Genomic DNA, 26899 nt, shown 5'->3' with positions numbered 1-26899 from the left:
AGCCCTCAGTATTTGCTTTTGGATGAAGTTCTCAAGAGAGCCAGCGTGGCTGTGTTAGAGAGTGTTGGACCTGGGAGAGGCCGGGGTTCAAAAGCTGGCTTAGCCATGAAGCTCCCTGGATGACCTTCGGCCAACCACCCCCTCTCAGCCTGGCCTACCTCACAGGGTTGTCCTGAGGATAAAACGGGAAGGACAACTGTGTACACCACCTTAAGCTCTCTTGGGGGAAGGAGGAATATAAATCATGATGGGGATAGTAGTTCTGTAGTCCTGACCTATAGCTCACATTTGTAAGAGCTTGATCGTTTAGTGTGGCAGCCCTTACACTTTGGAACTCCCTGCCTATTGATATCACTGTTTTTATTTAAACAAGCCCAGCCAGATGCTCAGAAAGTTGAGGTGGATTTTTAATCTATTTTCATATTTTAACTTCCATACGTTGCAAATGTTTATTGATTTTATTGCTTTATCTTCTTGTAAACCGCTTTGATGATGATGATGATGATGATGATAATAATAATAATAATAATAATAATAATAATAATAATAGTAATAATTTATTATTTGTACCCCGCCCGTCTGGCTGGGTTTCCCCAGCCACTCTGGGCGGCTTCCAACAAAGATGAAAAATACACTAAAATGTCACATATTAAAAACTTCCCTGAACAGGGCTGCCTTCAGATGTCTTCTGAATGTCAGGTAGTTGTTTATCGCTTTGACATCTGCTGGGAGGGCGTTCCACAGGGCAGGCGCCACTACCGAGAAGGCCCTCTGCCTGGTTCCCTGTAGCTTTGCTTCTCGCAGGGAGGGAACTGCCAGAAGGCCCTCGGCACTGGACCTCAGCGTCCGGGCAGAACAATGGGGGTGGAGACGCTCCTTCAGGTATACTGGGCCGAGGCCGTTTAGGGCTTTAACGGTCAACACCAACACTTTGAATTGTGCTCGGAAACATACTGGGAGCCAGTGTAGGTCTTTCAAGACCGGTGTTATGTGGTCTCGGCGGCCGCTCCCAGTCACCAGTCTAGCTGCCGCATTCTGGATTATTTGTAGTTTCCAGGTCACCTTCAAAGGTAGCCCCACGTAGAGCGCATTGCAGCAGTGCAATCTTTTGCTTTGAGGCTTACTACAACCAAGCGGCATGTAAATTTTCCAGATATGAATAAATAAAAGTACAGTTTGCACAGAGGTCCTGACTCCTTCCGTACTGTTGGTGAGAGCAGGTCCCAGAGTCCCATGGCTTCAGGCAGAGATCCAATATTCCCTTTCGGGGGGGGGGGGGGCGTTGTCAGCTGCTTAGCTGCTGCATCCTAAGTTTCTTTACCCACCCACACTGCCTTTCTCTCTGTCTCTCTCTGCCACCACCCTCCTGCTCCTTCCCAGTTCACAGCAGCTTTTTAAGAACTGATTTCCACATCTTCTCCTCTTGGGTGCCTTGACGCTCCTGAGCTGTCAGGGGCAGGAGGGGAGGAGCAGTCTGTTTTTTGTCATGTTGAGTCTTTCCTCCTTGTCTCCTCCTTGAAGGAGGAATAAGGGCTTCTTCTAATTTTGCCCAAATAAGTGGACCAATGACATTGCCATACTAAAAAAACAAAACGGGAAAAGCCTGTTTATTGGTTCAGCTGTTCTCTGCAGACATACAGATGACTGCATGGTTTGGTGTGAGACTGAACTTTATCGTCAAGTTAGCAAATTGCCCGCGATTATGGCTGAGCAGGGATTTCAGCCCTGGTCTCTCAGGCCCTGATCCAACACTCTTCCCGCTGTGCTACATTGCCCTGCCTTGGTCTGACATCCTTCTGTACATTCTCTGACCTCCCCCCCCCCCCGTCCCCTGTCCCTTTAGCCCCTTCTCATAGGATTTACTGTAGAGCCTGCAATTGGCCCAGCCTTTGCCAGCATTTTCTGAAATTATGTTCCTCTCTGCATCTTCCTGTTGGTTCAGAGAGGTTTGGGGGCATCCTGTGGCACCAAAAACACAATAAAGCTAGATGGATGAGCCAGACAGTGACAGGAGAGAGGTGGGAGGTCTGGAGACGTGAGCTGAGATGGTGGGTCCTGAAGACCGGCTGCTGGTTCGTTCAGCCACTGACTTGCCCTCTCCCACCTTTTTTTCAGTGTACAACTGGACCGTTGATGAGGTGGTGCAGTGGCTTATCACCTACGTGGAGCTGCCACAGTACGAAGAGACCTTCAGGAAGCTGCAGCTCTCTGGGCATGCCATGCCAAGGTCAGTTCCGGGGGTGCAAAAAAGGAAGCTGGGTTTTGGCCTGTGGCTTCCCAGGGTTTTGTGATAGCGCTGCTCGGAGATCCCCAGCAGCTTGGCAAAGCCAGTTTCAAACCTGTTTTCAGCGTATAGTGTCGATGGCCCAGCGGTGGAGTAGTGGTTGGAATGTTGGACTATGACCTGGGAGACCAGGGTTCAAATCCCTGCTGAGCCATGAAATTTACTGGGGTGACCTGGGGGGGGGCACTCACTGCCTCTCAGACTAACCTCTACCCCACAGGTGGGATATAAATGCCACATTATTTATTATTATTATTTATTATCTGAGAATCACAGGGTGCTTTACAATATCAAAACACAAAAACGCATAACATAATAAAGAAGTACAGTGGTGCCTCGCAAGACGAAATTAATCCATTCCGCGAGTCTCTTCGTCTAGCGGTTTTTTCGTCTTGCGAAGCAACCCTATTAGCGGATTAGCGCTATTAGCGGTTTAGCGGCTATTAAAGGCTTAAGGGATTAGCGGATTAGCTGCTAAAAGGCTATTAGCAGCTTAGCGCTTTAGAAAAAGGGGGTGGGGAGCGAAAAAAACCCCTCAAGAATCGCAAGACATTTTCGTCTTGCGAAGCAAGCCCATAGAGAAATTCGTCCTGCGAAGCACCTCTGAAAACGGAAAACCCTTTTGTCTAGCGGGTTTTCCGTCTTGCGAGGCATTCGTCTTGCGGGGCACCACTGTATTGCAATAAATGCAATAAATAAAATTATCCATCTGGCCACTTTCTCATTCTCACACCTTTGTGGGGGCTAACAACTAGCTCCCTGGGTTTAGCGAGAGCAGAGAAGATATCCCAGCAAAGGAAGCTTTCCTGCTTTGTGAAGTGAGAATAGCTGGTGCAAAATATCCTTGTGAACGACCAGGAAGCTGCCTGTAAATCTCCTACCTGCCCACCGGTCCTTGCAGAGCTTGCCTGAGGGGCTGCCTGGCCAAGCTGTGTTTTTTGCTCCAAATGCCCTTCAGATGTGACCACCTCCTCCGCCTCCCTCTTCCCCGCAGGTTGGCGATCACCAACGCCACCATGACAGGAACTGTCCTGAAGATGACTGACAGGAGCCACCGGCAGAAGCTGCAGCTCAAGGCCCTGGACACGGTGCTCTTTGGGCCGCCTCTCTGTGAGTGACGTTCTTGTGGTCACGTGACTGTATGTGGGCGTAGTGTGTCAGCTGACATGTGTAGATGGGGAACACCTCTGGGGTACTTCCGCTAGGCACTCAGGAAGCTGCAAGGATTCTCTGTCTTCTTCGGTGATCCCTTGTAGCAGAGTAAGATTGTCTTCCATAAACATGGTTTTAACAGTGAGTCCATAAGGCCAATTCTGGATCCACACGTCCTTCCACAGTGGAGACATAGGTTTCTGGGTGGGAGTTGCCAAGCGTGCCTTCCTCTTAGCACATTTCTCCCTTGCGTCCTGAGTTCAAGCGTCTTCAAAGCCCATGACACCTTTGGTCAAGGCTGTTCTCCAACTAGAGCGCTCGCAGGCCAGTGTTTCCCAGTTGTTGGTGTTTATAGTACTTTTTTTAGATTTGCCTTGAGGGAGACTTTAAACTTCTTTTGTTGACCACCAGCATTACGCTTTCAATTTTTAAGTTTGGAATAGAGTAGTTACTTTGGAAGACGATCATCAGGCATCCGCACAACATGACCAGTCCAACGAAGTTGATGTTGAAGAATCATTACTTCGACACGGGTGATCTTTGCTTCTTCCAATACACTGGCATAAGTTTTTGCTATGAGCCATTCAATAGGGGAAGGGACTTCCTTGGAAGGTGGTGGACTCATCTTCATTGGGGTTTTTTAAAGCAGAGTTTGGATGGCTGTCTGTCAGGGATGCTTTAGCTGAGATTCCTGCAGTGCAGGGGGTTGGAATAGACTCTACGATTCTATACACCACTAGTTCTAGATTTCTTCTTTTTCGGACTTGATGCCTGGATGGAATGGAGGAGAGAGTTTGCAGGCTGCCTGTAGTTGAGAAGAAATCCCCCTTTCCTGAAAATTTGCCAGAGTGATTTGGAAGTTGGGTTTTGACACTTGGACTGCCTTTAGGTAATTTGTGGCATAGAATTTACTTTGTCGGTTTTGCATTTAAGTGGTTGTGGCCCAGCCTTGCCTCTGTGTGGTGTAGTGGTTCAGAGCGGTGGACTCGTAATCTGGTGAACCGGGTTCACTTCCCCGCTCCTCCACATGCAGCTGCTGGGTGACCTTGGACTAGTCACACTTCTCTGAAGTCTCTCAGCCTCACTCAAAACCCCACTTTGTTGTGGGGGAGGAAGGGAAAGGAGAATGTGAGCCGCTTTGAGACTCCTTCAGGTAGTGATAAAGTAGGATATCAAATCCAGACTCTTCTTCTCTTCTTCTTGGAACAAGGAAGGGGGAAATCCAAAGAAATGTGGCTTCAGCATCCAAGACAAAACAGAAATCTGTAACCAGAATATTCGGAATCTCTTAGACAGACAGGTAGATTAATTTGCATGCATGCATTTCCTGGACCTTTTTCCTTTTTGGCTGCCTGAAACCACCCACGCACCCACCTCGGGCCCCCATGCTTGGATTGGCAAGATGAGGAGCTGGGGGACAGTATTGTTAGGCAGCAGCAGAGCAACTTAGGGTTGAGTCGGGATGTTCGCACAGAGAAGTGTTTGTGTTGCTGGTTCTGGACTGCTTCAACTTCTGGTTGAAAAGGGAATAAATCTAAACTGGCCATATAAATGGTGTGGAAACCCTCAGGGCCTGCAAGTACTCTAGGAGAGAGGTGGTTGAAGAGGAAAGTGGATGATTTATTTATCATTCTTAAGTGCTGTTTTTCCCTTGTGGGATTCCAAGTGGCTGCAATCGATCTAACCCAGGAGCACGAAGCTGGCGTCTCCTTCTGCTTGGCTCACAGGCTCTGGGGAATGAGTGGCTCACAGGTTGAACGTCAGGTGTGCCACCGGTGCTTTTCTGGGACACCTTGGCATCTATCTATTTGGCCTCTGTGAGAAAGGATGCTAGACTAGATGCCCTGATTTTGTTAGGTTCTTTCAAAGGGAGGGCATCCCTCCACAAGCTCTCCATACTGCGGATACCGGCAACATTTTGGGGAAAGGTGTGACAAGGTGATTTAGTGCTGGGAGGCCATATTGGTGACTGAGGGCAGAGGGGCATCGGAGCTTCACCATCTTCCTGCTCAGCTTGGGAGCATAAGGAGAGTGCAACCTGTGAAACTGATTCTGGGATAAAATTTTCTGTTTGCAAATAAATGGTTTTTTTATCGGGCCAAGGTGGAGGGTGGGAGTTTCCATCACTACCTTTATCTAGCAGCAATGACCGGAGACCTGGATCTTTGCTCTCCGGCCCGACTCATGGACGCTTTAGCTGCATTGCAGGCGGTTGGACTTGAGTTCCCGCCAACTCTAAGCTTCTGTGATTCTGTGGCCCTTTCTTTGATCCTTATGTCAGACGGGTCCTTTTGGGAAGAATCTGAATTTAGGCCTTTTATTCTCCCAAGAAACAGAAAGCTTGCTTGAAAGGCACTTTGGCTGTGAAGAAACCCACTTGCTTTGATCAGGAAGAGGCGATTAATCAAAGTATTGCAATTATGGGGCTCAGATATCCTGGCCACTCTAAATATTTACAGTCCAATGCATTGTGTTTAGGTTGCCTTTGCCTGGTAATGAGCTGAGCGGCAGCATCAGCCGAGTCCCATTAGTTAGCAGTTCTTGGAAAGGCCATATGCCGCCTGCAGGAGACTCACGGCCTTTGTGCAGCTCTGCCGATGCTCCTGATCCCTGCTGCCATGTGCAAGGGCCTTCCTTGTGCATCAGGGCAGCCTCAGTCTGGGGCAGTAACTGAAATAGGGGAGGACAGGTTGCAGGAGGCAAGTGGGGATTCTTCCCAGTGGGGGCTGGGACTTTAGAAGAGCCAGTGTGGTGTAGTGGTTAAGAGCGGTGGACTCGTAATCTGGGGAACCGGGTTCACGTCTCCGCTCCTCCACCTGCAGCTGCTGGGTGACCTTGGGCCAGTCACAGTCTCTCAGCCCCACTCACCTCACAGAGTGTTTGTTGTGGGGGAGGAAGGGAAAGGAGAATGTTAGCCGCTTTGAGACTCCTTAAAGGGAGTGAAAGGCAGGATATCAAATCCAAACTCTTCTTCTTCTTCTTCTTCTTAGAAGACATCTGAAGGCAGCCCTTTATAGGGAAGCTTTTAACGTTTGATGTCTCGTTGTGTTTTTATATTGTGTTGGAAGCCTCCCAGGGTGGCTAGAGCAACCCAGTCAGATAGATGGGGTACAAATAATAAAATTACTACAGTCATACCTCGGGTTACAGACGCTTCAGTTTACATTTTTTCGGGTTGTGGACCGCGGAAACCCGGAAGTACTGGAACGGGTTGCTTCCGAGTTTCGGTGGTTGTGCATGTGCAGAAGACCAAATTGCACACGCCGCTGCGGGTTGTGAATGTGCATCCCACACGGATCACGTTCATAACCCAAGCATCCACCGTATTCTTATTGAGGGGCCTGGCAGTCAGGGGCCATACAAGAACATAAGAAGGGCCTGCTAAATCAGGCCGAAGGCCTGTCTAGTCCAACATCTTGTTCCTACACTGACCAGGCAGATGCCTCTCACAGGAACCTTCGAGCAGGATTCGAACGCAGCACTCCGGTGGTTTCCAGCAACTGGTATTCAGAAGCATTTCTCCCTCTGTGGAGACAGAGGACAGCCAGCATGGCTAGTGGCTGTCGATAGCCCTTTCCTCCTCCTGAATGGGAGGGACTTCCACACTTTAACTGTGCCCTTTGCACATTAGTATTTAACTTCTTGCCTTGCTGTGCTGCCTGTACAGAAACTGGCCAAGGCTGTGAAGTGAGCCAGGAGCTGAGGAGGCTGCAGCAGCGTCCTTTGGGCCCCATCCTCCTGGCATCGTGTGATTCTTGAGCCCGGTGACAGGAGCTAGGAAGTGAAAGTGCCTCATGGGCCTGGCGGCGGAAGGGAAGCTGGAGCAGGAGGCTCAGCCTCCCTCTTCCGACGACCCACCCCACGGGAGGGTCACCTCAGGTGCACCATCGGTCTGTGTGAGCGCTAGGATAAGCGCAGGCCTTGGCTGGAGATCTGTGGGAAGGTGCCAGATCCGCCGAGAGGCACTGAGGTCACTGTATCCCAGCACGCTTTGGAAAGCGCGGGGCAAATGCAGAAAACCTCACGCTGAAGGGCAGGAAGTCGAAGTGGGGAGCCCAGGCCGAGCCCCCCCTGCTCTGTGCCTGCTTGCTCCGAAATTCCTTCTGTGCGGCGCTCGGTCTCCAAGGGCACCCCAGTGTTTGTTTACTGCCGGAGTTTGTGTGTGACCCTGTCGCCATAGCGCTGGAGCTTTGGTTTCTCCCGGCAAGCACAGCTCCTTGGTGCAAAAGGCAGGTGGCAGGAGGAGGGGGGCGGAGGCAATTTATTTAACCACAGAGGAGACTAGCAAAAAAGGGGGCTGCTGCGGCTGCCTCCTCATCACACCTGCTCCTTAGAGGGCCCTTGGGGCGTTACAGAAGGACATAAGAAGAGCCTGCAGGATCAGGCCAGTTGCCCACCTAGCCCAGCTCCCTATTCTCACCGTGGCCAGGCAGGTGTCCCAGTGGGAAGCCTGCAAGCTGGATGCAAGCGCAAGAGCAGCGCTGCAAATGCAGGAGACCTTCTGTCGAGAATATCTGGTGAGCGTTGCTGCTTCACAGGGGGTCTGTGTGTGGAGGAAGCCACAGGAGGATTCCTTTGCAGCAGCAGCAGCAGCCCCACAGAGATCAGTCTTGCCCTCCTTTGGAAGGTGAGCAAATGCAAACATTTTAGGAAGGGAGAATTCTTTGTTGTTCCCCAGCACTTAGGAGCAGCACGGTTGCTTCTTGGAGCGTTTGCTTTGCCCCGGCCACCCAGAGATTTGAGGAGAGCATGGACTTGAATCCACGTTTCCTGTGTTCAAACCTGCACCCCTAGGGCGCACACCAGGTGGGTGCAAGGCTGTCGAAAGGACTTACTCATGCAGGGCAGAGATAAACTATGGTACTTGCTTCCACAAGAGGCAGTGATGACCGCCAACCCAGATGGATTTAAAAGAGGAGTAGGCAATTCATAGAGATGCCTTCTGGCAGCGATGGCGATGATCTGTCTCCACAGTCAGAGACTGCAATGCTCCTGAATACCAGTTGCTGGAAACAACAGGAGAGGGGTCTTGTGTTCGAATCCTGCTTGTAGTTCTCCCTTTGGGGCATCTGATCTTCCACTGTGAGAACAGGATACTGGGTCAGATGAGCCATTGGCCTGATCCAGCAGAGGCTCTCCTTATGAGAGGTTATTACAGTCTATCGGCGGTAGTTGTACATGAGCTTGATTCACTGCTAATAAAAACATTGGAGAGGTCTAGAAAGCCAAACTCCATCTTCCGAGGCAACCTGATAAGGACTGACCCTCTTTCTGGTTACTTTGCCTGCAGCATAAGATGCTGGTGACGTCTCTCTCAGTGCAAAACGCTTGCAAAATCTTGGCATTGCGAAGCACTGAGCTGGACACATCCTCCTGGCACCGCACACAGGAATGTCAGAGCTGTCACCAACCTGCAATTTTGGTTATGTCTGTATAAGAACGTGAAGGGGCAGCTATCAGCCCCCTGCATCTCCTCAACACCTCCCGAATTCAATTTGAGGCAGGGTGGCTTTTTCAGCCTTCTCAGTAGAAGTGGAGGGGGTGGGCTGTTTCTCCCAGACCTGTTCTTGTGCGGCTGCATTTCTCAAGGAGGACATTTCCATTATGCCTTTGCGAAATTGGATCCAGTCCCCAGGGACTGCATTGCAATACCTTCTGAGGAAAGTGCAGAAGAAGAGGAGGAATTGTTCCTTCTGTGAATGCTCCTTGCTCTCCCCTGGACTGTGAAAGCTTCCTTAGGGATACCCAGGGAGACTCATTAGGGTTTGAGGGATGCTGAGAAGGACAAACAGGGCATCACGTCAAGGCAGAAGCAAGCCAAGGCCGCTCACCTCCCCCACCGCAGGCTCACTTTCAATAGCTGTGGTGGCATTTGTTTTTCCCCTGCTGCAGAACTACTGCAGTTCTGGGCACCCCAGTTGAAGAAGGATATTGACAAGCTGAAGGATTTGTGTAGAGCAGGGCGACCGAGATGATCCAGGGTCTGACAGCCAAGCCTTAGGAGGAATGGTTAGAGTAGCTGGGTATGTTTCGCTTGGAGAAGGGGAGACTGAGCGGAGATAAGATAGTCATCTTCAGATATCTAAAGCCCTGCCCCATGGAAGTTGTAGCAAGCTTGTTTTCTCCCACTCTGGAGAAATAGATCCATGGCTTCAAGTTACATGAAAGGGGATTCTGACTAGACGCAAAGGAGAACTTTCTGACGGCAAGAGCTGTTCAACCATGGAGTGGACTCCTTCCAAAGTCGGGGAACTCTCCTTTCTTGGAGACTTTAAAGCAGAGTTTGGGTAACCATCTATCAGGGATTCTTTAGCTGAGATTCCTGCCTCGTAGGGGGTTGGGCTAGATGACCCTCGGGGTCCCTTCCAGCCCGACAGTTCTATGATTCTATGCACTAGTTCTCATTTTTAGGCAGGCCATGGTGTCTGGATTCTTGCGCTCCTGCCAGCAAGCAACATCCATCCCCACAATTAGCAGTGCCAGAACAAATACATGGTAGGTGCCAGAGACACCACCAAGATGCAAAGCAGACATCACCACCGTGTCCGGAAAGAAGCATTCAGTGCAAAGCAGTTAAAGGGTTTTTTGGTGCAATCAAGAGGGCTCTGGGAAGGCCATGAGGCTCCAGGGACCTCATCCATGAGAAAACTGACCCAATACAAATAGAAGGGCTCCATTTCCCTTCAAGGACTGAGCCGTACGCCGCCTTGTTTTCGCCAGACTCAGAGGGAACTCTCTTGAGCAATTATTGGGTGATTACAGAGAGTGAAATAAGATGGGGATAGGAGGGAGGGAGCAGGGAGGTGGCACACAGTCCATTTGGGACCCAGGGCGGAGTCTGTGGGGCTCTACTGTTTTGCCACCCATTCATCTGCCCGGTCCAGATCATTGTGTGGCAAAAGCAGGAATGGGGCATTGTGCCAGAGATCTGTTGGCTCAGACAAGCCTCCCAAGCCCAATACTCCAGGAAGCAGCACTGGAGGGTCAGAACCAGCAACCCAGAAGAGCCTTGAAGTTCTTCTGCGCTGAGTTCTCAGTGACCCAGCCCTGCCCAGAGCCATCCAAATAAGGACTGGCCTCCCTAAGAGCATGCTGGTTGAAAGGTCCCTCGGATCTCACATAAAAACACCATTCTGAGAGTAAACAAACAGCACTGGTCAGCAAGCCAGCCAAGAGTGTTTCCATTCAGCATGTGAGCAGACAGCAGGCCGCTTCCTTCCGTAACCAGCCTCAAAGTAGAAATCTCTTACGGACTGTTACAGCACATAAACCCATTCTTGTTTTTCTGCTGTTACCCCCCATACAGTATACATACAATCTCCATGGTCCCCATTTCCAAAGCAGCCGCCAGCCATTAGAAAGGAAGCCTGCTTTGCCACCAGCAGCAATTTCACTTGAAATGCAAAAAGCAGTTTGGGGAAAGTGGTTTTTGTCAGGACTGGGGCAGGGAAAGCGTTAAACTCCCCTTCCCCACCCAACAGGGTCCTGTGGCTGCATAGGCTTCCCATCGACTGCAATTTGCCTCACAAAAACTACAGAAAAGTTTGCAAATGGTAAAAGGAGGGATGGCAGAGATTTACAGCAAGAGGAAGCAATGAGTTTTCCAAGTGCTCTTCAAGTTCAGCTTGCTTGGAGTACGTGAGCCTGGCTTTCTGTAACAAAGTGGACAGATTCCAGACAGATAAAAGGAAGGACTTTTTAACGCAGCTCATAACTGCCACTCGCAGGAGGCCGTGGTGGCCACCAACCTAGATGGCTTTAAAAGAGGATTAGGCAAATGAATGAATGACTCTTGAAGGCTACTAGCTATGGAGGCAGCAGTGCTTCTGAACACCCATTGCTGGAAACCACAGGAGGGGGGGAAATATAATAATAATAATAATAATAATAATAATAATAATAATAATAATAATAATTAATTAATTAATTATACACCGGCCACCTGGCTGAGTTTCCCCAGCCACTCTGGGCAGATTCCAATCAAGTGTTAAGAACAATACAGTGTTGCTTTTGTGCTTGAATCCTGCTTGTGGGTTTCCCAGAAGAGGCATCTGGTTGGCCACTGTGAGAACAGGATGCTGGACTAGATGAACCATAGGCCTGACCCTGTAGGCTCTTCTTAGGTTCTTACGAGTCTCTCTTGAGGCCTCTCCAAGTCTCAGAAGCTCCCTTCCGAGGTGCAGGCTGTCATAGCGAAAGCTGGCCATTCTTCGGGATGCTTTGTGACGTGTTTGCTGCCAAGTGACGTCAACACAAGGGCTTGAGGACTGCAGCTCCAGTTGTCCCATCTAAGCCAGAGAATGTGGGAGGCTTCCTCACACACCATAAGGAAACAAAACCCTGGGGTCATTTTTCTAAGGATGGATCTTTCCTTGTTTGCAGTGCCTTCCTGAAACTTTGGCTCCCTGCCACTCTAATCCCCAAATCCAGCCATGGTTTGATTGCTCTGAGCTCTTTGAAGAGTCCTTGTGTTCTCAGGGTGATCTCCTCTTTCTCTCGAGCAGAGGAGTTACATAACTGCCTCCTAGGAATCTTACCATTTTAGGTGAAGTGAGGAGTGTTTTCCAATTACCCGTTTCTGCGATAGGAATTTCCAATTTGCTCTGCTGGCTGCTTGGAGGCCAAAGGAGACCCCAGGACTTGACCCTTCAGCCCTGTCTCGCACCAGGCTCCGCCCCCTGTGATAAAGGCCCACCATGCTAGACTTGGTGTGACTGACAGTAGCCATTATCAGGTGGCCGTGCAACCAGGGTCCGTTTGCACAGGGTGTAGCTTAATCAGGAAAGGTTGTGCAGACCCCGGATCAGGGCTTCTAATCAGTGGTGGGCTGGATGAGGGCCAAATTCTGAATCCTGGCAGGTTGGTGAGCAGTTTCTGAGTGGATTATTGGCCAGTTTCCTGCTTTGGATGGGGTCTCACTCCCTGAAGGAGCATGTTTGTAGCTTGGATGCATCTCTATTGCTAGAGGCTGAGGAGTGCTGGGAAGACAGTTTCTGGACTAGGATGGCTTGGTCACTGTGGTTCCTGCATTGGTAACCTTGATGATTGCAATGGTCTCCGTGTGGGGCTGCCCTTGAGGGAGAATGCAGCAGCTCAACTGCTCACTGAGGCAGGATAGAAGCATAGAATTGTAGAGTTGGAAGGGACCCGGAGAGTCATCGATTCCAACCCTCTGCAAAGCAGGAATGTGTAGCTGTCCCATACAGGGATCAAACCTGCAACCTTGGCGTTATCAGCGCCAAGCTCTAACCAGGAATATTGCTGTCATATTGCTCCACCGTTCACAGAACTGCACTGGCCACCAGATAGCTACTAGACTAAGTTAAAGGTGCCAGTACAGTGGTGCCTCGCAAGACGAAATTAATTCGTTCTGCGAGTTTTTTCGTCTTGTGAATTTTTTCGTCTTGCAAAGCACTACTGTGCATTGACTGTTTCCCATAGGAATGCATTGACGGTTTTAAGAAAAAGGCGCAAGAGCTTTTCGTCTTGCGAAGCAAGCCCATAGGGAAATTCGTCTTGCGAAGCAACTAAAAAAACAAAAAACTCTTTCGTCTTGCGAGTTTTTCGTCTTATGAGGCATTTGTCTTGCGAGGTACCACTGTACTGGTGTACAAAGGCCTATGCAGCTTGGAGCCGGGGTACCTGAAAGATTGGCCCGCCCCTTCTATACCCAGCTGATCACTGTAGTCTTCAGGGCAGGGCATCCCGCACACACCGTCTTCTCAGGAGATCTGTCCCACAGGAAGTCTGAATTGGGCCTTCTGCTAGATATCAGGCAGGCACCTTCTCCAATGAAGACTAGTGGAGTTATTTTATCCCGCTTTGTTTCTGCACTAGATTTGAAACTCTTTCGACTTGCAGTAGTTTTAGATGCGTTTTAATTTGTGCTGTGGAATCGCTTCAAGACGCCTCGTAGGAAGTGATTCATAAATAAAGTAAATAATGCATTGGTGACGGAGCTCATGCTTCAGGCAGGGATGTGTATATTTAGTGCTTTTGCAGGAATGCTCTGTAAGCACATGATCTAAGAATAGCTGGGGAAGAATATGACTTTCTGAGGCTCGGCTGCTGCTGGGCCAGTGGGGAGTCCAAGAAGGCAGGGCGATCTGTTGGGCTGGAGCTATGGGAGGGCCAGCCTTGGGGCAGAGTTGATGGCCAGCCAGTGTCCCCACTGAGAAGTCCATCCAGAGGGTGAGAGGGGGGGAACTGGAACAAGGATGTTGGCAGGCCAGTGGGCAGAAGCAAGGCAACATACCGTGGCAGGGGCAACCGCTGCAAAGTCAGGAAGAATCCACAGGAGTAGCATATTGCTGTTGAAGGCTGGGAGAAGGAGTGGTCCCTCCAAGAGGAGCCTCAAGAGAGAGGATGTCTGCATCCCTGCAACTAGTGAATAATAATTGTGCATGCAAGCTATTTAATTTATCTGCAGCTTTTCCGTACTGCTCAGTCTCTCTCTCTCTCTCTCTCTCTCTCTCTCTCTCTCTCTCTCTCTCACACACACACACACACACACACACACACACACAAATCTGAGTGGCTCACAAATAAAACTAAAAATGTGAAATATTTATTTAACTCAGTTTCAGGGGGGGATTGCAGAGATTGCAAATTGTATTATAAACTAATTCACACACAACACGTAACGCCACAAATAAACATTGCAGAGTGCAGCAAGGCAAGCGAATAAAAACCCAAAGAAACAAAACAGGGCCAATGAAACTGTTTGTAATCTAGAACGCCTGGTCTGATCTTTATCTGGCGCCGAAAAGCTTGCTATGCTGGTGTGAAGTGTGCCTCTCTGGGGAGGACACTTCAGAATCAGGGTACAGGCTAACATCACTGTTTTTCTGGAACTAAGGGTGACGCTGTGCTCTACTGGACCGACTTGTGCTGGCGAAAACTCAGGGCCCACTTTTAAGCCAAATCCCTGTCCATCAGTCGATGTTGAGTGTGTTAGTGTACAGGATTCTGCCTTAGGCAAAGAATTATGTGTGGTTCCGAAGTTTGTATGGAAAGTTGACTATTATGGGCTCTACCTGTCCCTTGGAGCTTTCCTTGCCTGACCTAAACACAGCCACAGGTGTATATCAAATGCAAAAGAGCAAAGGGAAGGAAGGGAGGAGAGGAGAGGTGGTGGGCTTGTTTCCTTGTCTAAATAGGCCATTGTGTGGCTTCTGTTTCCCCAGTGACCCGCCATAACCACTTGAAGGACTTCATGCTGGTGGTGTCCATTGTGATCGGGGTGGGCGGCTGCTGGTTTGCTTACATCCAGAACCGCTACTCGAAAGAGCACATGAAGAAGATGATGAAGGACCTTGAAGGTCTCCACAGAGCTGAGCAGAGTCTGCACGATCTCCAGGAAAGGTGAGTCTTGGAGGCTGCAGGGCGCCATGGGTGGTGCCACCCACTGCCCTGGCTCTCTCCCTTCTTCGCTAGTACCTGGCATGCTGATGACTTTTGCTCAGATCTTCTCAAATGCTTTGGTGTGAGACCTGCTTGTGCTTCTGATTTGGCACTTACAGACCACAAAGCACTGGGTGAAGCCCCCTTGCAAAGCAAGCGTGATGGGCCTGTCCTGACCCCGCTCCTGCCCACCATGTGCCAGTATCACGATTCCCAACCCAGCAAGGATCAAGGGTGGCCATCCAGTGCTTTGTGTGGACCAGAAGACTGCTGGCTTGAAACACCCAGAAGTTCATGCAGGTTAGCTGTTACCTGTCAGATCTCGAAACCTCCCAAGGATGGAGACAGCAGAACTTCAGTGGAGAGTCCAGGTTTCTAGGCAGCTTATTCCAACTGGTCTTACAGCGAGGGGGTTTCTTCTAGCACTTAATTTAAACCAGGGGTTCCCAAATATTTTGGGGGCTCTGCTCCCCTGGTTCTATGAACTCATCCCCAGCGCTCCTTACCCTGTGAAAACCATCATTCAAAAGGAAGATAATAACACAGTAGAATCATAGAATCATAGAGTTGGAAGAGACCACAAGGGCCATCGAGTCCAACCCCCTGCCAAGCAGGAAACACCATCACAGCACTCCTGACATATGGTTGTCAAGCCTCTGCTTAAAGACCTCCAAAGAAGGAGACTCCACCACACTCCTTGGCAGCAAATTCCACTGTCGAACAGCTCTTACTGTCAGGAAGTTCTTCCTAATGTTTAGGTGGAATCTTCTTTCTTGTAGTTTGGATCCATTGCTCCGTGTCCGCTTCTCTGGAGCAGCAGAAAACAACCTTTCTCCCTCTATGTGACATCCTTTTATATATTTGAAAAGGATGTCACATAGAGGAGGAGTAAAACAGTGAATTGCACAATTATTCAAAATCCAGTTTAAAGTATTTAATTAATTCAACAAAACTAAGGAACTTGATCCTGTGATACCAACTTCTCAAAATCTGATAGTTATTTATGCCTCCATCACACACCCCTGCCACCCCCTTTACCTCTTAGCACCTTCCAAGGGAATCCCTCCCGACCCCCAGGGATGGTTCAGCTCATTTCAGAACCACTGATTTAACCCTTACTTCCCTGTATTCTGTATTCTTGGTCTGCCTTTGGTGGATGGATGGGCTAAACAATGGAGATAATCTCTGTGACCGGAATAATCCCTGCAGATTAACCGAGCAAGCTGACATCTATTTCCTTATAGCGTAATTGTGAGCAGTTATTGGCATGCGGCGTCCACACGGCTCTGTTAGTCTGTCCTATTTGCAGCAAGCAAAGAGCAGTGAGGCTTTTTAGCTTGCAACCCTTGACAGCAGTTGGTGAGGCCTGGGATAGAGGCTGATTTGCCCCAAGTATTCAGGATTTGAACCCAGAACCTGCCACAAGTGGGCCCCATGCTGGTCCTGAGGCACCTTCCTTCCTCTTGCTCCCTGCCAGCGCAAACTGGGGTTCCTGTTTCATTTCAAGGGACACCAGAGAGAGGCTTCTAAAAGGGGCATGAAATCAGCCTCTTCCTTCCTCCCTCCACACCTTATCTGGCCTGATTCCGGCCAACTGAGAAGAGGCATGAGTCACCTAAATAATGGAAGCCACCCAGGACCCACTGTGGCTTGGAAGCGCCCCCCCCCCCCAACTCTGCCTTTGCAGGAGGAGCTGCTTCTGCTGCGGCAAGGCTCGGCTCATCGCAGTCTGTTGTTTTGTCTCTGCAGCTCTGTGCATGCATGCAGTTCCCTGAGAACCTCCCTGTCCCCGCCACCCTTTTAAAAAATGCCTGAACATGTGCAGGCAAGCAGTGCTCAGGGTGTGGAGCCTTTTGTCTCCCTCCCTCTCGTCTGTTCCTTGGCCTTTAGCACTTCGTGTTCCCCCTCTGGCCATCGCTCCCTCCCAGCCACCAACCAGGCGGCAAAAGCTCAGTTACAGGATTCAGAACCCAGGCAGCTCATTTAGCATGTTTTGGCAACACAAAGCAATTACATCGCTCCACATAGTTGCTCTCCGACACAGGCCTGCTGATAAGCAGTTCGGGGGAGGCAAGGGCCTCCCGGGTCTGGACCCTGGAAGAATTGCTTCCTGGACAGAAAATAATCTTGCAGTCACCCCCAGAAGGAGTGGAGGGGCCTGTCCTGGGCTAAGGGGCCATGAAGACAGTTCTGTGCAAGGCCGGGGCTTCTGAGGTCCTTTCAAACGATTTTTTAATCCATAAACAGGGTTATACACACCATGTTCCTAATGAAGTACCCCCACATCTGAAGCTTTTAGTGAACCAAAGTAATGGGAAATTAGACAGAAAAGTTTTCCTCCCTCTCTAACAAACGCGGACACCCACTGAACCCGAACACTGGAAGATTCTGAGCAGATAAAAAGAAGGACTTTTTCACGCAGCACATGGTTAAATTGTGGAACTCCCTGCCACAGGAGGCAGTAATGGGCACGAACCTAGATGACTTTAAGAGAGGGTGGGACAAATTTGTGGAGAGGGATAGCAGCAGCTATTAGCAACGATAGAGGCTGAGGTCTGTTTCCATGTAAGAGGCGGCAATGCTTCTGGATACCAGCAATCGTTGGCAAATGCAGGAGGGGGGGGGGGCTCTTGTGCTCAGGTCTTGTTCGTGTGGGAATGTTGTAGATACCAGGAGAGGATATATTGATTTAATGGTATCTTTCCTCACTCAGCAGCAGCGCGATATTCCCTAATATATAGCAGGAAGCTAGTTGGTGGATTTGTTTGAATCTCTTTACTTAAGTAATCCAGTCTGGCTTCTCTAGATTGGGTTTGTTGCTGGTAAATCTCCTTTGTTCCATTTTAGAAAGAATAAAGACACAACAGTCATCTCTTAAAATGATGATGTTTACTCACATTCAGTTCACAGTTGGTTCCCGGAAGGCAGGCTTTAGCTTAGAGTTACAGAAGAGGGTTTGAGCTCATCCCATATGGGGATGAGCCCATGTGCTGCTGGCGGAGGGCCAGCAGATAGCAAAAGGAAAAAGAGGGAGGTGGCTCCATGACCAGCCCCTTTTATGGGGTCTCCCAGGGTCATGCCCACCTACCTGGTCACACGCAGGGGGAGGAAACTCCAGACCAGGTGTGACAGGAAGTCCTCCTGGCTGTGGAGTAACACCCCCCTGTGTGTCCACTCTGGGCAAACAGGAAGTGCTGTACTTGACTGCTTATGTTACATCCCACATATTTCCCTTTGGGGCATCTGGTTGGCTGCTGTGAGAAGAAGATGCTGGACTAGACGGGCCATTGGCCTGATCCAGCAGGCTCTTCTCAGGTTCTTATGTAACGATCTGTATGGACGTGACAATCAGCTGCAGGTGGAGTGCAGAGAGCATCTTGCAGGTGTTGTGCTCCTCCTGCCAGACAGGTGTGGGGTTGCCCCGACTTGGCCCTGTGAACTGGCCTGAGGGCCTCCTTTGCTGGCTCACCAGGGCAGGTGAAGCACCAGCAGTTGGGTGCAGCCTGCCGTGCTCCTGACACGGGGAGTAGAGAAACACGAGGTGGCTTCCCTGGAGCCTGAAAGGCGGCCAGTTCTGAGGAACAAACTGCTTTGCAGTGTCTCTGGTGTCATTTGCCGCTTTGGCAGACGTCACTCTCCAGCGTGACAGACACGCAGAACTTTTCAGCCGGGAACTGGCTGGATGATCTCTGCCTCTTGTAATAAATGCCCAGTATTTATTTATTTATTTATTGTCGGGACGCGGGTGGCGCTGTGGGTAAAACCTCAGCGCCTAGGACTGCCGATCGCATGGTCGGCGGTTCGAATACCCGCGGCGGGGTGCGCTCCCGTCGTTCGGTCCCAGCGCCTGCCAACCTAGCAGTTCGAAAGAACCCCCGGGTGCAAGTAGATAAATAGGGACCGCTTACCAGCGGGAAGGTAAACAGTGTTCCGTGTGCTGCGCTGGCTTGCCAGAGCTGCGATGTCACGCTGGCCACGTGACCCGGAAGTGTCTGTGGACAGCGCTGGCTCCCGGCCTCTAGAGTGAGATGGGCGCACAACCCTAGAGTCTGGCAAGACTGGCCCGTACGGGCAGGGGTACCTTTACCTTTACCTTTACCTTTATTTATTTGTTTGTTTGTTTGTTTATTTATTTATTTGATTCTTATGCTGCTTTCAGAAAGTTTCACAAGTTAAAATTACATTAGAACATAAAAAATACCCTGCTTTAAAATCACACGTAAATTGTTTTTCGATTTTCAATGATTTCTGACAGAGCGGCATAAAAATAGGACACAAACGTCCATCACAGCCACCCTCCCAAATCCCGACGAACTACCTTTAATAAAAACAAATCCAATGTGAGAGGAAAAGTAGCCCTGACGTCCCTAACCAAAGGTGGATTGAAAAGAAATGTCTTTGGGTCTCCCCTAAAGAAAGCAACACGAGAGCCAAGCCACTTTGATTGGGGAGGGGGAGGGAGGGTCCCATAGATGAGGCTCCACCACCAAAAGCGGATCAGAATTAGGTGTACCTTCGGGGAAGATCTTTGGGAGAGCATCCTGGAGCACCGGCCTTAGAATCATAGAATCCTAGAATCATAGAGTTGGAAGAGACCACAAGGGCCATCACTATGTCTGGTGGGAGCGAACTCCACAGTTCAGCTGCACGAAGAAGGGCTTTTCTTTTGTCTGGTTTCACTTCAGCTCACAGGCTCCTTTCTGCCGGGAGACAGAAATTCCTCGTTAAGCCGCAGCTCCAAACAGGCCCCTGGAACGCCATGGAGCGCCGAGAGCACGGGGTTATCTCTGAAACTGGGAACGTCACAAATATTCCTTGTTAATTGGGGAGGGAAACGTTTTTTTCTCTGAGGCAGAAATGTGAGCCGAAAACAAGTTTTGCCTTGCAGAGGAGCCAGCGAAGAGGGTGGCTGAGATGGCTTGTGTGTGGCGGTGGCTTTGAAATTGCCCTGCCTGTGTTCTAGCGGTCCCCAAATTGGGTGGTAGCACCCCGGGGGTAAGTGGGAGAACTGGAGGTATAAATATCAGGCTTTGAAAAGCTGCTATCCCCAGATAAAGTTCATCAAGCAAATAGTTTTCATTGGATTTTGAATAGTAAAGGTAAAGGGACCCCTGACCATTAGGTCCAGTCGCGGCCGACTCTGGGGTTGCGGCGCTCATCTTGCTTTATTGGCAGAGGGAGCCGGCATACAGCTTCCGGGTCACCTGGCCAGCAGGACTAAGCCGCTTCTGGCGAACCAGAGCAGCGCACGGAAACGCCGTTTACCTTCCCGCCGGAACTGTACCTATTTATCTACTTACACTTTGACATGCTTTCGAACTGCTAGGTTAGCAGGAGCAGGGACTGAGCAACGGGAGCTCATCCCGTCACGGGGATTCGAACCGCTGACCTTCTGATCGGCAAGTCCTAGGCTCTGTGGTTTAACCCACAGCATCACCTGCGTCCCTGGATTTTGAATAAGTGTGCAATTAATCATTACTGTTTTGACCTTTATTGACTTATCGCCTTCCTTAATGGGTTGTGCAAACTGCTGTTCTGAATGATGATTTTCGTAGGGTAGAGTAGGGGGCACTGGGAGGAAACCAAGAGGGCGGTCGCCCAAAAAAGTTTGGGAACCACTGCTGTGTTCTGAGGGGCTGCCTTGTGTATTTGGTGGGCTTTGCAAGTTGCGAGGCTGCTTCAGTGACACAGTGGTGGCCTGTTCTGCTCTTCCCAGGCAATGTGTTTATTTGAGAAACTCGCCTGCCAGAGTGCACATTTTTCGCATTCCCCGCAGCGTCCCATGCTGCCGTTGCATAGCGAGGCCTGTGCCGGATGCTTCTGGAAAGGCCTGAAGGCAGCTGCTGCGACGACATCCATCTCCCTCGCCCTGACACCTCATCAAAGTGACCCCCAAGGGGTCACCTAGCCAAACCCTCTGCAATGCTCAAGGACGCCTGATAGACGGCCATCCAGCCTCTGCTTAAAAACCTCCAAGGAGAGTCCACCACCTTCTGCGGGAGTCTGCCCTAAGAAAGTTCTTCCTTGTGTTTCTTTGGAATCTCCTTTCTTGCTGTTTGGATCCCTGTGGAGCAGCAGAAAACAAGCTTGCTCCATCTTCCTGTGACAGCACAGCAGAGACTTGAAGGTTGCCTTTGCCTTTGGAGAAGGCAGAGCGGCGCCCAAGAGCCAAGGCTTGGCCCTGGGAGGACATTTCACTGCTCTCCATCCTCGGTGTCTGTGGATCTCAGCCCTCCCAGGGACTGGCTTCCTCCTCAGAATTCTTGCTTTGTGTGTTGCACTCTGGGGAGGGCTCCTGACCCTTCCACGCCAGCCAGCCTTGCTGAGTTTGATGCTCTTAGAAAGCCTGCTTTCCCTTCTCTTATCAGTGTGAACTGGAGGAAACCTGGATTCTCTGGCATCTCCTTCCCATTCAGCTTGGGGCATTCCATCTGCTGCTGAATTTCAGAGCCCCTTGCTGACTGGCTTTGCAGTTTCGTCTTACAAACGTAAGACAAACATCAGGCCATTGGTCCGCCAAGTCCAGCATCTTGTTCTCCGGGTGGCTGAGTGGATGCCTCTCTTGGGGAAACCTGCAAGCAAGATTTGAACGCCACATCCCTCTCCCCTTCTGGGATTCAGAAGCATCGCTGCTTCTGACTGTGGAGGCAGAGCAGAGCCGTCATGGCTAGTAGCCTTCAACAGCCCTTTCCTCCTCCATGAATTTGTCTAATCCTCTTTTAAAGCCTTCCAAGTTGGTGGCCATTGCTGCCTCCAGTGGCAGCGAGTTCCATTGAAGGGGGAAGGAATGGGTTTCTGTGCAGTCAGTCTGAAACGGGACCCAAAATCCTCCTTTTTCCGGTGTCATTTCACTTTCTTTCTCCCTCCCGGGGGCAACGCAGACCCCACCAATCGGTATAGTCTAATAAGGCTACACCATAGTTTAACTATGTTCTGCATGAAGAACTTTCTTTTATCCTTCCCGAGCCTTTCATCGCCCACTTTGGAGCATTCCATCTCTCAGTGAGCAGCGGAAAACAAGCTTCCTTCAGGTATTGGAAGGTGGCAATCACCTTAGCTCTCAGTCTTCGCTTCTCCTGTCTAAGCATCCCCAACTCCCTCAACCGTTCCTCATAAGGCTTCGTTTCCAAACCTTTGATCATTTTGTTTGCCCTCCTCTGCACGCCTTCCAGCTTGTCAGTATCCTCCTTGAAGTGGGGTGCCCAGAACTGAACACAGCACTCCAGGTAGTGAGTGCTGACCAATGCACGTTCGGGGGTTGAAACCCCTGAAAATTCAGTGCCGCGTAGGGCAGCCTCTCGCTCTCTGCTTTTTGCGCTGGTTTTGTCACCGGGTGTTGAATCTCCCAGGAGAATAGGTTTTCCCCTGTTGCCTTTTATGCTTGCTTGTCTTCCTCCTCCTTTGATTCTCTCTTTTTTTTAGTCTTTTTATTATTATTAATTTTTTTATTAAGAATTTCAACATAACAATGCACCAAAAACACATCATCCTCATTCCCCCCCCCATTTCCCCCTCCCCCCTCCCCAAACAGAACCCCCCCCCCCCCGACTTCCCTCAGCTCCTCTTTCTGGTTTCTCAGCACATATTAATCTCTGCATATTATAAAATTGTAAAGATCCTTAACCTATCTCTCTATATATTACCAATAATAAATTTGTGTGTGTTTATTCTAAACCTGCCAAGGAGTCCAATGCAGTTTGTTGTTTCTTTAAGTACGTTGTAAAAGATTCCCATGCTTCTTTAAAGTCGCAGTTGTCCTTATCACACAGTTTGTGTGTCAACTTCGCCAATTCCACACAGTCCATCAGTTTTTCTTGCCACAGTTCTTTGGGCGGGATTTTTTCGTTCTTCCATCCTTGCACTATTAAGACTCTTGCTGCCCTTGTCGCGTACATGAAAATGTTCTTCAATTTCCTTGGCCTCCTCCGTTGATTCTCAAAACAAATGGCTGAACATACCCTAAAAGTAAAACATAGCCTGAAAAGGAAACACATTGGCAGGCTGACATAAATGCAATGTACAGAGGAGGCAACCAGTAGTGTCCTGGAACAGCCCCTCAGCAGGTGACAAGGAGTCTCTCTCTCTCTCTTTCTCAGGACGTCCTGGCCCTGCAGGCCCATTGTTTTCTGCTAAGCAAACACCCGGCAGGCAAGCGCAATACCTGCCTTTGCGTTTCAGGGCAGGGCCTGGGGAGACTCCACACCCTCGACAGATGCAGCCTGCCACATTATCACAGCAGAAGTGCCAGCCCAGGAGGAGAGGATTTATTCCTCCTCTCTCTTCCCGTGGCAGGGAGTTCCATAGTTTAACTCTGCTCTGCATGAAGGGCTCTCTTTTGCCAGTCCTGAATCTCGCAGCGTAGGAAGTGTGTGTACATATACACATGCAAATTAATGTATCATATTTTGTGTCTGACTCTTCGTGACCCCATGGACCAGAGCATGCCAGGCACTCCTGTCTTCCACTGCCACCCGCAGTTTGGTCAGACTCATGTTTGTAGCTTCGAGAACACAGTCCCACCATCTCGGCCTCTGTCGTCCCCTTCTCCTTGTGCCCTCCATCTTTCCCAGCATCAGGGTCTTTTCCAGGGAGTCTTCTCTTCTCATGAGGTGGCCAAAGTATTGGAGCCTCAGCTTCACGATCTGTCCTTCCAGTGAGCACTCAGGGCTGATTTCCTTCAGAATGGATGCGTTTGATCTTCTTGCAGTCCATGGGACTCTCAAGAGTCTCCTCCAGCACCATAATTCAAAAGCGTCAACGACTAAACAACAACACAATTTTGTTTCTCTTGATATTTGAATGTGGACATACTTGGAGCAGAATCCTGCACCTCGTGGCAGCCTAGGAGGGAAGCAACTTTAGTCTCTCCAACAGGAGCATGTTTTCATAACAGTTAGACCAGGTATCCCTAACCTGTGGCCCTCCAGATGTTTTGGCCTACAACTCCCATGATCCCTAGCTAACAGAACCAGCGGTCAGGGACGGTGGGAATTGTAGTCCAAAACATCTGGAGGGCCGAAGGTTGGGGATGCCCGAGTTAGACTGGAATTTGAAAAGCTGACTGCACTTGGTTCATTGGTTCCTGGAGAGGAATTGCAGCGAATTACGCTCGTGTCAATTGCTCTTGTTCTATAGGCTGCATAGATAAAGGCAGATGGAAGATTTTCACTTTTAAGGTTTGAACGCATGTCTGCAGGCAGTGGAACGCGTAGAAGCCTGCAGATTTCAGCGTTGAGGGAACAGACATTGGTGAATTTTGTAGAATTGGGGGCAGAGGAAGTTTTTTAAGATCTTGGGATGTAAAGTCCTGAGGGCTGTGGCTTACTTTTGCAACATCCCATGGGGTAATCGTGGGCCGCCCTTAGATCTGAATCTTAGAAAAACGTTATCAGGCAATGCGCATGCTTTTGTTGGAGGAGGGCTGGGAGGGGGAGCAGCTTGTGGTCTGGGTCCTAAGAGCCGGGACAAAGATTTCCGCTGCCTCCTTCCATCCTCCTGGGATGCTGTGCAGTGACGTAAACTCGTTTCACACATACTCCAGGATGGCTCAAAGCCCACAACTCCCCTTGGAACAGGCTGATGCAATTGTCTCCATTTCCTCTCTTGGCAAAGGTCCTTGTTTTGGACAGCGCAAGGGCTCCATTAAAGCATCAGATCAGATTGAAGTCCAGCTTCTCAGAGGATGGCAAAACCCAGTTCCTGGAAGCAGGAACCAGCCGCTGAATAGGTGTTGTAGGTCCCCTGCAAAAAGCAGTTCTGGGTGGGTGCCCTCTCCCGGCCTCGCTTTTCCACTGGCCATACAGACGCACTTGTCTCGTCTGCAGCATCATTGCAGGGTGGGAGACTGAGATACGCATGTCCTGCATTTTGCAGCCTGGGAAGCAAACGGCTCTGACAAAAAGCGGCTCTGTGTGCCTGGGAGAGGTTCCTTTCCCTTCTCATCAGCCCCAGAGTGTGTCCAGCTACTAGCTGAGACCCCCCTGCCTAAACCAATTCCTGCCAGGCATCGGTTCCACTCTGGGGGGGTCAGAGGGAGGTGTGCTGGGCGGCTCCCCCAGAGTCAGGAAGTCCCCTGCCTTGGAAAACGCACCTCCATCAGTCGTGGCTGGGGGCCAAGGCTTGGTGAAGAACGTAAGAAGAAGAAGAGCCTGCTGGATGAGGCCCATCTAGTCTGGCATCCTGTTTTCACAGTGGCCAATCAGATGCCCCAGTGGGAAACCAGCAAGCAGGATTCAAGCCCAGGAGCAGCTCTCCTGTGGTTTCCAGCAGAGGGGTTGATAGTTGGTTGGCAGAGGGGGGCTGCAGGTGGGGTTTTAATGGACTTTTAAGCTTGCATTCTCTCTCTTCCTGCCTTCCTTTTCTTTCTTTCTTTTTAATATAATTTTTATTAGTTTTTTAACGTATCATTTTCAACAGCAATTAAACATACTTTTACTTCTTCTTTAATTTTTTTGACTTCCATCAGTCCTGTCTGAAAACGTTCCAGTCTAATCTCTTAGTATGCATTTCTTACTTCCCCTATTATATTTCAAACTCATAACCAATATCTCTTATCTTTTTCTACTTTGTAACACTTTGTGTATTTCTCCTTACAAAACTTCTTGCAGTCCTACTGGCGTAATTTGTTGGTTATAATTGCTCTTCAAATAGTTCATATACTTCTTCCAATCTCCTGTAAATCTCTGGTCCCACAGGTTTCGAATCCTTCCTGTCATTTTGTCCAATTCTGCATAGTCCATTAATTTTGTCTACCATTCTTCTTTTGTCAGAATTTCTTCTTGCTTCCACTTCTGGGCTAACAATACTCTTGCCGCTGTTGCATATAAAAACAGTTTAACATCTTGCCTATTAATGTCCTGGCCTATAATACCAAGTAAAAATGCTTCTGGTTTTTTTAAAGAATGTATATTTCAACCCTGCCTTCTTTTTCTCAATCTTCTTGGAGCTTTGGGAGGCTAGCCACCAAAGCAAAATGAATAGGGGCTGTAGAATTCCTGTGTTGTAAGTGAAGCCATGCCTATATCATCACCACCTCGCTCCTGTTTCTGGGTGACCTGGCCCTTAGTCAGTCTCATGGCATATTTCTGCTCTCTCTGTGTCTCTGTCCAGGCTCCAGAAGGCCCAGGAGGAGCACCGCACGGTGGAGGTGGAGAAGGTCTCCCTGGAGAAGCGGCTGCAGGACGAGATCAGCATCGCCAAGCAGGAGGCCCACCGGCTCCGGGAGCTGCGGGAAGGGACAGAGAACGAGCTCAGCCGGCAGAAGTATGCAGAGCAGGAGCTGGAGCAGGTACGCCCTGGCCGGGAGCAGCCCCCATGCCGGGTAGGTGGACAGCTCCTCCTGGGGGGCTTGAACTCTCTGGGGGCTCTGGAGGTTTCTGCCTGACCTGCTGCCCTTTGGAACTGAGCCCCCCAAAGCCAGCCTTTAAAAAGAGGCGGCAGCCATATGCCAGATTCTCTCCTCCCATCAATCCCAATTTTAAAATGACACACACGATCCCTGTCTCCATGTAATTGGGCTCAAAACCCAGAAGGCCTCGTCAAACCTCAAGGCAGTCGTATCTTTTGCTCTTGTTCTCGGGCAGCAAGACTGGCACAAACAACCTCTCTAGCCCAATCTCTGCAGCTTAGGAGGGTTAGAAGTGGCACACAGGTTTCGAGGTCCAAGTTGGATTCAGCCTGGCGGGAGGAAAGCTTGTGGGGTTTGGGTCAACGTCAGGCCTCCTGTTATCCTCCCCATTCATGGGTTCATTGGAGAAGGAGCAGAAAAGAGAAGCCAAAATGACCCAGGGGATAGAGCGACTTCCTAAGGTTGCAGTGTTTGGCGATTCTTAGTTTAGAGGTGACATAGAATCATAGAATCATAGAGTTGGAAGAGACCACAAGGGCCATCGAGTCCAACCCCCTGCCAAGCAGGAACCACCATCAGAGCACTCCTGACATATGGTTGTCAAGCCATTGTCATGATTGAAGTTTGTAAAATGATGCATAGCAGGGAGAAAATAGATGCAGAAGAGTTTCCCCTCTCAACACTGGAACTCGTGGACATCTGATGAAGCTGAG

General features: G+C 49.8%; 1 protein-coding gene across 20 annotated transcripts in view; it reads left to right on the top strand.

Moving 5' to 3' along the window:
* The window catches only part of STIM1 (stromal interaction molecule 1), a 104358-nt gene that overhangs the window by 65050 nt on the left and 12409 nt on the right, over positions 1-26899 (top strand). For 13 of the 20 annotated variants that reach the window (XM_083436324.1, XM_083436309.1, XM_083436316.1 and 10 more), the window contains 4 exons: positions 2116-2227; positions 3279-3394; positions 14623-14800; positions 25949-26126. In XM_083436324.1, the coding sequence (XP_083292450.1) occupies positions 2116-2227; positions 3279-3394; positions 14623-14800; positions 25949-26126 (584 nt within the window). Of the gene's footprint in view, positions 1-2115; positions 2228-3278; positions 3395-14622; positions 14801-25948; positions 26160-26899 lie in introns of all 20 variants that reach the window. The other 7 variants (XM_083436312.1, XM_083436307.1, XM_083436322.1 and 4 more) reach the window with 1 other exon arrangement.

The sequence above is a fragment of the Podarcis tiliguerta genome (genome assembly GCF_965153285.1).
Source record: "Podarcis tiliguerta genome assembly, chromosome: 4".
Taxonomy (NCBI): Eukaryota; Metazoa; Chordata; class Lepidosauria; order Squamata; family Lacertidae; genus Podarcis; species Podarcis tiliguerta.
This window is presented reverse-complemented; position numbering and strand designations above follow the sequence as displayed.